General features: G+C 36.3%; 1 protein-coding gene across 1 annotated transcript in view; it reads left to right on the top strand.

The window, feature by feature from the left end:
* The first annotated feature begins 2,049 nt into the window (after positions 1 to 2,049).
* ZC2HC1A (zinc finger, C2HC-type containing 1A) overlaps positions 2,050 to 12,052 on the top strand; it is a 53,988-nt gene continuing 43,985 nt past the window's right edge. Inside the window, exons 1-2 of the mRNA XM_011937155.1 lie at positions 2,050 to 2,167; positions 11,798 to 11,874. Coding sequence (XP_011792545.1) covers positions 2,152 to 2,167; positions 11,798 to 11,874 — 93 coding nt within the window. The 5' untranslated portion in view covers positions 2,050 to 2,151. The remainder of the gene's footprint in view (positions 2,168 to 11,797; positions 11,875 to 12,052) is intronic.

Here is a 12,052-nt window from a genome sequence, read left to right as displayed (position 1 = left end):
CAAAAGAGACTCTCAGGCTAGGTATGTAGGCGGCAGAGGGAAGAACTCACTGAAGGCAGATAGGAAGAAGTCCTCTTTACTCAGGGGTCAGAATCAGGGAAAAGCTGCAGGAGCCAGGGTAGCTGTAGCATAAAAGTTCTGAAGAGACCAATACCTGTAGGGAAGACTAGCAACCATGTTTTAGAGAATTAAGATTCACTATAGAAATGCCTACTCAAATATATGTTAAACAACATGTCTGAACACTTGAGTTTACACTTGAGGCAGCTATAATAAAAGGCAAGGCAAGAAAGGGGAGTGAGGAGCCAAATTAAATCACCATAGGCTTTAGAATTTAACAGACAAGGGTGTAACCAAGCTCTACCATTCACTAATGATACAAATATTGACAAAATATTAATTGCTCTGAGACATCTAGAAAATGAAAATTTTAATTCTGACAAATGAAGATTGTAGTATCTACTTTGTAGATTTCTTTTGAAGATTCGTGAACATATGACAAGCGCCTAAAACATGCCTCACGTGATTTATTTTTTATTACTATTTTTATTGTTACTGTAGATTTTATGCCGAATAAGGTATCAGCCAACTCAATATTCGTCTTGCCTTCAGTGAAAGGACTTGTAATTTGTAACAATGGCTTCTTCTTCTGTGTGCTTTTTTTCTCCTTAATGCTCTTTTAAAAGGCCTTCCCTCCCCACCAAAAACTCTACCTTTGCCTTAGTAGCACTGAAGAGGAAAAAGGACCTATCCGCAGCACCCAGTCTAGAGTAGCTTATTGCCTGCAAGGCTATGGGTTGGCCAAGTAGTCCCAGGATCTCAGAGGAACAGAAGAAGCGGGGGAACCGGGGAAGGGCAGACGGAGTCATTGAGGCATGGTTGAAGTGGTCTTTACATGGCTCCACACAACAGATGGACTCCACCACATTCAAATGGACTTGGAGCACCTTCTCAGTAAGAGATAATACCCCCTCAACTGTTTGTTTTCTTGTTTAAACACCACCTTCATGTGAGTGGAGAGTAGGAGGAATCCTGCTTCCTGAAGGTAACTGATTTCATAGTAGGTAAAGTTAGATATGAAGTTAAACTCTTCAATTAAACAGATTACCAATAAAATTAATTCGAGGTTTGTTATGGACAACATATTAATACTGGTAACTTGCCAGTAGATACGCTATAGTCAACAAACAATACAGCTTGTTTACGATTGCTAAATCTAATTTTCAAATAAATGTAGTTCTGGTAATTGTAAGCAAAACAATTAAAATTGTTTCAGTTAGTTTTTAAGTTACTTTCATCTTCAGGAGGTTTTTGAACTCTGTTAGAGACGGGTGGGCCTCATTCTGTCAGGTTGTAAGTTAATTCCTCAACTCAAACTTCCCAGATCAAACATTATCAGGCCAAGCGACTGTTTTGGTTCAAGGATGATAAAGTATAGGGACAGGGTAGGCCAAGAGTAGAAGACGGTGGGATGATTGGGTTTCACTTCTAATTTTTGGACCAAGCTTTTGTGGTGAGGAAATTATTTTCAAGGGCTTAGAACAATCGCAGTTCCACAATCGCCGATAGAAAGTATGATTTCTCTAGAAAAAAAGCGTCTTAACCTATGAAGCTGTGTGTGAAGATCAAGTCTAGGGGATACGCTGAGGTCAAATTATGCGACCAAAGAGCGGAAAACAGAGAGTCCTGCATGCAAGCCTGCTGGGCGTTTGTTTGATTTGCTTGCCTGTTTAAAGTATCTACTGGGAGGGATGGCGGCTAGAAGTCAGAGGCATTGACTTGATTTGAGGAACTGGTGAAGCAGAGTCCATGAGGTGCTGAGGTACTCTAAATAGGAGGATAAGGTATGAGGGAAAACAAGGCTGGAGTGAAACAAAGGCGCCGTTGCGTCGCAGAATGCAACCTGAAGCGGCTCGCGGCTCCCTGGAGGGTAACCGGGGGAGACACAGCCGGGTGGCAACCAGGCGGAGACCGGCAGGAGCCTAGCCCCCACCGCGGCCCCGCCCCCACGGATCCCCGCCCCCGCAGCTGCGGAACCAATGGGAGCCCGGAATGTTAGCGGGTGGGAGGTGCGGCTGGGTTGCTACAGCCAGAGCTGGGCGGCGGCGGGAGCTGCTGGAGGAGTCTCGCTGAGCTCGGGGCGGTGGCGCAATGGAGGGACTGGAAGGTGAGGCGATGAAGGGATGCGGGCAGGACGACTAGAGCGGGCCCGGAACAGCTGGGGACCCTGGACACCAGTAGCAGGAAGGCGAGGGCAGGTTCGGAGCGGTGGACCTCACCGCGTCGCCGCCGCGTCTCCGGGCGCCGGGGCCATAGGCAGCCGGACTGTCCCCGATGCGGTGGAGCTAACGCTCCCGGGCTGCCCCGCCTCAGACGGTCTTCAACTGGGCTTGCCAGCCCGGAGCCAGATCCTGCCTCTGCAAGATGCCTGCACGTCTTTTCCTACTATTTTCTGATCTTGCTTGACTCCTGAGTGCCCTTTTAGTGATCCCAGTCTCTGGCCAGGTTTTGTTTTCCTTGCACTGGATTCTCTCCATTATTGTCCACGGTCTTAACATCACCAGGCCAGTTTGTGCTGGAGCCCCGGGGTGTGTCTCCAGCCTCGAGCTGCTGACATTCCTTGGCTAGTTTCCCTAGGTAACCGCTTCTTAACATTTTGACAGCATCTTCTGTCGGAGGGATGTCAGAGCATCTCCTAAGGAAGTGTCACTGGCCAGCTTTAGAGCCGGTACAATCGATTACCAGGAGGATTTGATGGCTTATTCACGGCCGCTGAGTGAGGAAGAGCCTGTAATTGATTCCTTATCTTTGGGTTTATCTTTGTACTGTAACCATGACTCCAGATTTTGCTTTGTTTCCAGTTCTTTCACTTTTTCTCTATTCTGTTTACCCATTTTATCCTGTGTAATGAAAGCATTCACCTAAAAACAAAGGAAGGAAAAAACCACGGTAACTAGCATGGGCAACAACAATTTCAAGATTTTTTAATTTGTTTTGATGAAGAACAAACCTTCAGAATTGAAAGATCCGCTTGTCTTGATTTAGCTCCTTTTCCCCTGTCTCCTAGTTTACACGGATTCAGCTGGAATTAAGAATTAGCAGAAGCTTTGAGTCTTGTGTATTGTTGCATGCTAGGGAGTAAAATATTGTACATTGTGTGATGAAGTGAAAAGTGGTAACCGGTAACTTTTTCAGTCACCTAAGTTCACCAAAAAACAGATGTAATAACGTGAGTAGGAGTTTATTTCGTGCTTTTGCTCTGATAAATAATTCTGATAATTTTTCATTTGTGGACCGCTGCAGTGTGCCACTTCATTTGCCATTTCAGACCAAATGAAGGTCTTGTTTTTTGCTTAGGTGTTTTTGGAAGATAATTCAAGTTTCCATGAAATAAGGAATTGTAATGATAGTACAGTATTTTTTTACTTTCAAGATACTTTTGTATCTTGGTGGGATTAAAGCACAGTGGGTAGGGGTATGGGTTCTGGAATTCTCATGAGATTATCATACACAATATGATAAGGTTTTATTACATATTATCTATAAAGTGTTTTTTTAACAGTTTGCAGATTTTTATGATTTTATTCAACATTTGTTATTAAGACAAAGATCATCATCTGATTTTTCACTTACGTATCCTAGGCACCTAAAACAATGCCTGACACAAAGTGGTACTCAATAAATATTTGTTGTTAAATAAATGTCTATTACGGGCATCTTTTTAGGTTCTAGGATGCAGCAAAGAATAAAAATGATAAAGATTTACTCTCATCGAACCTACATTTTAGTGGACCTTACATTTTAACAGTGCTAAGATATTGCTTTTGAAACCTTACTATGAATGTTTTTAAAATGTAGTGGAAACCTATTATGATACTCAATTGGATAGGTGGACAAATAGGTAGGATTCTGTATTTATAGGCATGTTTGAAGGACCCAGCTTATGATGTTACAGGGCCCAGCTTATGATGTTAATAGTGCTTGCTCTTTACTTTTACATTTTTTTTAAGAAAATAAGATTCTGTCATTAACTGTCATGTGTTTAATTGTGATAAATCGGGTTGAAATATGTGAAGTTGCCTTAAATTATGTAGGGCAAAACAGTTGAATTCTGATAATTTCAAGTGGTTCAATTTAATAAAAGTTCTGAGAATTTTCTGTTGAAGTTAGGATGGTGCCTTTCTCCCCTTTCTCCTTCTCCCCCTCCCTCCTCTAAGAGATCACACTTTGCAAATATCAAACTCTGAGTCTTAAGTTTACTGTTCATTAATTCATTCATCCATTCTTTCATTCTAGAAACACTGATACAGTGATAGATAAAGTAGTTTCTTACCTCTATTGGAAGTTAAAGTCTAGTACTTTGAAGGTGTCTAATAAATAATATATTGCAGTGTCCAGTAAGAAATATTCAAAAGTTTGCTTAATGTGTCAGAGTAATTGAGTAAGTATTGTACTCTGGCATTAGACATATGTTTCTAGTTGAAACCAGTTACCAGACATTGATCTTGGCTATAAAACCAGAAAATATATGGACTCTTGAAAATTTCTATTAAAGATAATCTTGCTCTTTCTTATAACTTTTACGTTATTTGCATGTAATCATATACCATTTGTTTTACTTTTGGTCTTCTGGGTCTTTATGCTTCTTGAATAGTCAATAGATGAGGTATTAGGCTTAAGCTCTATACTTTGAAACCAAATGTAAGTTATCTATGTTTTTGTAGAATCAATATCTGAGCACTTCTACTTTCTGTGGGTAATTATAGCAAAGCCTTTTCATTCAATAAAATTTGTGCCCTACAAAATCTATCTAAGGATAATAGAAGTAGTTCTAGACTTGGCAGAGTTCTAATCTCTTACAAGCTTTTTTTTTTTTTTTTTTTGTCAAAAGAAGAGATGGTAAAATCTAAGCAGATTTTATCCTTGTATACAGTATTGTCATTCCCTTCATATCCCTAATAAATGGTTATAAAAATTATGACAGAGGTCAGGCTGTCCTTTCCTCTTGCAGATTGTTGAAATTATTAGATCTTAGTACTGCCCTCTAAAACTTGGTTAGAAGACTGACTGCTCTTCAGTGGTTTAAAGACAGTCATGTCTCATCAAAATTTCTGTTTTGTTTTTTTTTTGTAGTATAAATGTATACTAGTTTACTGAATAATTTATCTTTATTCATTTATCTAGCAATTATTGCTTTTTGGTACTGAGTTGGATGCCAGATATTTTAATAGACAGTATATTGGAGAGGACTGTTTGAGTCCTTGCTTTGTTTCTTTTTAGCTCTATGATTTGGTCAGTTTACTTAATCTAAACCCTTATTTTCCCTGCTATGAAAAAAATGGAGCTATTAAATATGTAACTACCTAAATTATATTAAGTATTAAATAATGTAATATATATAAAACATTTAGCTAAGTGCCTAGTGCATAGGAGGCCCTCTCAGTGTGTGTTTGTTAGATGGAGAAAATCACAAAAAGCATGTTAGCAGGTCCAGTATAGATAAAACATAGCATGCTTGGGAGGAGAGAAGGAAATACTGAAGCCAAGAGAAAAAGGAATTTAAAGGTGAAAGGGATTCATCAGCAGTGGCTCAGACTATCGAAAGGCCCAGTAGGATGGGGATTCAAAAGAGGGCTTCAGATTTGACCATTAGTAAATTAATAGTAATCAGTTACCTTCCTTTTTAATGTCATTATTATCTCCTTATTAAACAAACTTTCCCTGATTATCCATACTTCTCCAAGACAGCATTGTGACTATCTTTTCTCCCCTTACTTCATTCTACCTTCATTGTGGTTATCACCATGTAACATTTTATATATTAGTTTTTATTTGTTTTTTCCCTATTAGATGAGTGAAAGCTCTATAAGATCAGAGCCTTTGTTTTTTTTTTTTTTTATCATCTTTATACCCCTACCTCCTAGAACAGTTTCTGCCTCATGCTAGGCGCTCAACAAATACTTACTGAGTCAAGGAATGGATGTATTTCTTTCTTTGTTTCTTTCTTTCATTCTTCTTTTTTTTTTTGAGATGGAGTTTTGCTCTTGTTGCCCAGGCTGGAGTGCAGTGGCATGATCTCGGCTCACCACCACCTCTGCCTCCCGGGTTCAAGCGATTCTTCTGCCTCATCCTCTGGAGTAGCTGGGATTACAGGCATGTGTCACCACGCCCAATTAATTTTGCATTTTTAGTAGAGACGGGTTTCTCCATGTTGGTCAGGCTGGTTTCGAACTCCCGACCTCAGGCGATCCACCTGCCTTGGCCTCCCAAAGGGCTGGGATTACAGGTGTGAGCCACCGTGCCTGGAAGAATGGTTGTATTTCAATACAGTGCTTGGTTGGATAATGTCTCCCTGCAATTTAGACAGCGAGTGAATGAGAGGTAGGGAAGGACTAAGCAGAAAATGTAAGTTAGTGTTTCAAAAAATGTGCTCCTCAGGACGCTGGTGGAGGACTTAGGTCTTGGGAGTACAAAGGATTTCTGATAAAATAAATTTGGGGAAATAGCAAGACAAGGGAGTTCTGCTCTAAGAGAACCCATTTAACTTAGTTTAATCTACCATTTTCCAAACATTTGGCCATGAAGCAAGGGATTTGAGGATAATTCCTAGTATAAATCATGGGTCATGTTCAGACTGGGTAGGAAGGGACACGCAGCCAGGAATGAGCTTATTAAGAAAAGCAAGTCACTTTGAGATCAAGATAGTAACTTAGAGAAAGGTAGGAGGTAGAATTCTATGGTTAAAGAGGAAACTTGAGTGTTTTAAAGTCCAGAGTTGGTTGTTTAGGCAGTAGTTTTGCCAAACTAGAGTGCAGGTGACTAAAATGCTGTGAAGGATGAAGGTTGTGTGTTGAGTTGGGTAGGCATTGACTAGGTTAAGACAAAAACTCTTGTAGGATGAGCTGAAAAGGGTAAATCTTGTGAGACACTGGAGAATATTGATTTGAAAGTAATTCGATTTTAGAAAGGATACTGGGAAGAAAGTGGTATAACATATTTTGTGCTTCAAAGGAAAGGTTTGCTGAGCATTAAAGGAATCAAATGAACGATGATAGAATGTAAGACTTACCAGCAGTAAGGAGATAGACATGCCACAAGGGAGGCCAGAACTGTTCTTAATTTCCAAGATTTCTTTGAAAATGTTCTCTCACAGTTCTTAAATGTATGCATTTTAAAATGTCACAACTATTTTAAATAAAATAATTATTTCTCATCACTTACAGTGTTAGATAAAGATACCATTTCAAGTCTTATCATCATACAGGTTTTGAAGTTGCAAAATATAAGCAACTCATAGTTGCAAAATATAAGCGACTCATAACGGAATCAACAGTGTGTGCCAAATGAATTTTGCATGGAGAGATTGGCTTTTTAAGAGTTCAGAATATTAAAGTACTTTTTTGACTTGGTTCTATCACCTTGAGTGCTTATTTCAACAGTATTTGCTTTCTGTTACAATATTCACCCCTCTGAATATCATCTTTCTCTTGTATTTTTGTAAACTACAAAATTTGCTAGTTTTTGCCACTTAGGAAAGGTTAGTGGAGTTTGCCTGCATGTCTTGGAAAGTAGTATTTTTTATTTCTGTAGGTTTTGAAGCATTTTATATTTAATAGTTGATCCTCTGAAATTTTAAAGTAAATTGAGCAAATATTAGCCTCATTTAACAGATGTTAAACTGAGTCTGCCTATATGATTAGTCATACATTTCCTTCTAATTCAAGTCTTAAAGGCTTTTCTAATAAGGAGTTCTTTGCTGTAAGTCCTTTCAGGTTCTCAGTTCTCTGTGTAAATAAGTGGAAATTATTTCCTCAACATGGTATATACTACCTGAAGCATTCATTCTACCATCTGCAATTGGTTTAATCATTCTTATATATAAACTTTATTTAAAAAATCAGTAAGAAAGATGTCTTCTATGTAATTTTCTTGCTAACATGGTCTTAAGGTAGATTTTGTTAAATTATAGTATGTTACAGATAAAAGGGGACCATATATCATTTAACTTAAATTCCTTATTTTATATAAGAAAATCTAAACCTTAGAAAGCTTAAATATCTTGCCTGGGGACTCATAGTTCTCAGTGACAGAGCTGGGGACTTGAAGTCAGATAATATAAGACAAATTCCCGTGCTTTTTCAACTATAGTTGTCATGTGTTTTAATGAATTTAATTAGAGCAAAATGTGGCTTTTGACTCTGAGGCCTAAGGTATTTATCATGATCTGGGTAGAAGGTTCCATTAATATGTTTTTTTAAAAATTATTTTAGTAATAAAATTTATATCCAGGCACATGATTATTTTAATTTTAATTGAGTGAAAGGTGCAGCCACTTTATTATTTAGTTAGTTGCGTGTGTGAGGTCAGAATATTTTAACCCCTTGGTCCAATTAATCTTAATATAAGTATTACATGACAATTCAGTAATACATGCAGTTTGCATAACTAGGTAATCTTAACCTTATAGCAGTATACTTTCTATTATCTGGTGATAAAGAAAAAATGATTTTTTTTTACCCTAGACTCTTCAGATCAACTCAGTATGCCACTTAAATGATTACCAGCAGTATTTCTTCATGTCTTGGAGATTAATAAGATAAATTTTGTTTTTAAGGTTTAGTAATTTACCATAGAGATAACTTTTAAGGTAAAAGAACATGACAAATTGATTTGTTTAATATAATTACAAGAAAACTACATATTTTCAACTAATCAGCTTGGTTATCCTTAGATTATGACTTTTCTGTGTTTATTCTGGTCTTTTTGCCCACTGATAACTCTTAAGCCCATTTTAATTGATAATTTTGCTTACTTCAAAATACAGTAAGAAGTATTTTTTACAGCAACTGACAACTTACCATTGAAACTAAATAAAACATGACAATGTGAAGTTTCACAATTTAAATTATAGAAATTATTTTAAATTTTTTTTTAAATTTTACTTTAAGTTCTGGGATACATGTGCAGAATGTGCAGGTTTGTTACATAGGTATGCATGTGCCATGGTGGTTTGCTGCACCCATCAACCTGTCATCTAGGTTTTAAGCCCTGCATTCATTAGGTATTTGTCCTAATGATCTCCCTCCTCTTGCCCCCTATGTCCTGACAGGCCCTGGTGTGTTATGTTCGCCTCCCTGTGTCCATGTGTTCTCATTGTTCACCTCCCACTTATTAATGAGAACATGTAGTGTTTGATTTTCTGTTCCTGTGTTAGTTTGCTGAGAATGATGGTTTCCAGCTTCATCCATGCCCCTGCAAAGGACATGAACTCATTCTTTTTTATGGCTGTGTAGTATTCCATGGTGGATATGTGCCACATTTTCTTTATCCAGTCTATCATTGATGGGCATTTGGGTTGGTTCTAAGTCTTTGCTATTGTAAATAGTGCTGCAGTAAGCATACGTGTGTGTGTCTTTGTAGTAAGAATGATTTATAATCCTTTGGGTATATATCCAGTAATGGGATTGCTGGGTCAAATGGTATTTCTGGTTCTAGATCCTTGAGGAATCACCACACTGACTTCCACAATTGTTGAATTAATTTACACTCCCACCAACAGTGTAAAAGTGTTCCTTTTTCTCCACATCTTCTCCAGCATCTGTTGTTTCCTGACTTTGTAATGATCGCCATTCTAACTGGCATAAAATGATACTCTGTTTTAGAGAATGAAAGCGTTGTCCAAATTGAAGAATTGTTACCTTGCTACCGGGTAGAAGTTCCCTCCATAGGTCTTGACATCAACACACATGCACATGTTGTATTTTGTCAATTACAGTGCTATACTCTATGACCAGCTAATATTAGAAGACATTATACATTTATATATATGTTATATATATCTTTATTTTGGGTGAAGTAATTGCATTCTTTTCCAAAAAATATTTCTTTGGGGTATAATTGCTTTTAAATTATCCTCAAATAGCATTATTTTAAAATGGGATTGTATGTGTTTATGCCTTATAGTGATGATAATTTTCTTTTTTAAAAAAATGTTTAAACATGTTTGGTAGCTTGTGGAAATTAAGCTATCAAATTAAACTATCAGTCAAGAACTGGATTTTATTATATGGTAATATTCTGGTTGCTGTTATGTTTTAATTTTTTTGTATAAAAAATAGGAGATGATTTGGTTCTTAGATCTATTTAATAAGTAAATAATATAGATTATGTTGGCTTTATGAGAACAATAATTGTGTTAGTCTGTCCTTGTGTTAATATTACTTAATGCATGCTTAGTATGTAGTTTTTCTATGTACTAAATTTATTTTTCTCCATAGTTAATTTTTATAAGATTTTGCTTTGTCATCTATTTAACAAGTAGATAAACAAATACACTTTTAAGTATAATATGTGGTGCTTTTTAATATTTTTTGTTGATGAATTTTAAAATCATTCCTTTGTATGTAAAAGAATACATGAAAACTATAAGCAAATTTAGTAGATTAGTTAGCATGTGATGTTACTTAGACCATCATTTTGAAGACGTTCTTATCTAAATGAACCTAATGGTTTCCATTTAGTGACTCTGGATTGTTAGTGGACTTAAGTGACCCAGATAAATGAGATGCTCTCCCTAAATAACTTAGCTCCTGGTGTTGGAGAAGGACAAATCAGGCAAATCTTAGCTTTGCTTTTGTAGTGTTGACTGCTTAACTGCCACTACACAACATTGCCTCCATCTGAGATGACAAGTAGTCACTATCCACCAGTCAAATAGGACAGTGGAGTAATAGGAAAATGAGAAAACAAAACAATTCTTCTGTTACTGTATTTGAATGCAATCTTACTAGTATCTATTTTGGTTTGCCTGTTTAGTTCTCTGTGAGCTCACTAAATGTCTTGGACCAGGTTATATGGAGTCATAATTGTACTTTTAAAAATTAGTTTGTTACTTCTAAAGGAAAATGTTTTTCTATTTGTCTTTCATATGATAAAAGAATTTCAGCATCTCTAAAATGTTCAGCAGAAACTAAGGGGAAAATGTTGCATGTTTAAGTATCATTTTTAGGAAATTACAGGTATGAAAACAAGTTTATGTTTGATATTTGGAAATAAAATAAAATGACAAAATGAATTATGTAGAGTCACAAAGAATGTAGTTTCTTTTTTTTTTCTTTTTAGTAATAACATTTGTTGTATTCAGGTACATGATAGTTATATTAATTTTGTTAATAATTGAGTGAAAGTTGTAGCTACCTCTTTATTTAATTTTGTTTGTAAGGTCAGAATATCTCCATTTACTAGTCCACTGACTCTTATATAAGTTGTATATGTAAAAAATAATAATTCACATAATATATGTAATTGTATAACTAGGTGATAGCATTGCACGTTCTATTGTTTGGTGATAAACAGAATAAGATTCCTTTTATTCTATATACTTCAAATCATTGGAGGAAGTCGCTGAACTGATCACTAATGGTATTTCTTCATGCCTTGGAAACTAATAAGATAAATTTTGTTCTTAAAATGTAGTAATTTACCATAGAGATAGCCTATAAGTTAAGAGAATATGACAAATTGATTTGCTTAAAATAATTACAAGAAAACTAGATATTCCCAACAGTATTAGTTTGGATATCTTTAAATCATGACTCTTGCATATTTATCTTGACCTTTTTCAACACTGATAACTAAGTATTATGCTCCTTTTAATAGATAATTTTGGTTAGTTCAACATGCAGTAAAACATTTTTCACAAAAACTGATAATTTACCTATAAAACTAAAAGATTAAAATGTGAAGTTTCACAATTTTAAGTTATAGAAATTATTTATTAAATTCCTTCCTGTTTTAGAGAATGGAGGTGTTGTCCAAGTTGGAGAATTGTTACCTTGCAAGATTTGTGGAAGAACATTCTTTCCAGTAGCATTAGTGAGTAGACTGATTTTGTACCTTTATGATTTTACAGATCTGTAATTGTTCAGTAATTCTGGTCAATTCTCATGGGAAGAACTTATGTGGAATAGTTTTTCAAGAGTTAATGGGTAATATTCTTTGTTCAAGGGTCTTGATTTCAGCTGTGCCATTCTTCCAGAATGCTTTCTTTCCT

The sequence above is a fragment of the Colobus angolensis genome, unplaced genomic scaffold (assembly GCF_000951035.1).
Source record: "Colobus angolensis palliatus isolate OR3802 unplaced genomic scaffold, Cang.pa_1.0 Scaffold16, whole genome shotgun sequence".
NCBI lineage: Eukaryota > Metazoa > Chordata > Mammalia > Primates > Cercopithecidae > Colobus > Colobus angolensis.
The sequence above is the reverse complement of the archived record's forward strand: the minus strand, read 5'-3'. Positions and strand labels throughout refer to the sequence as shown.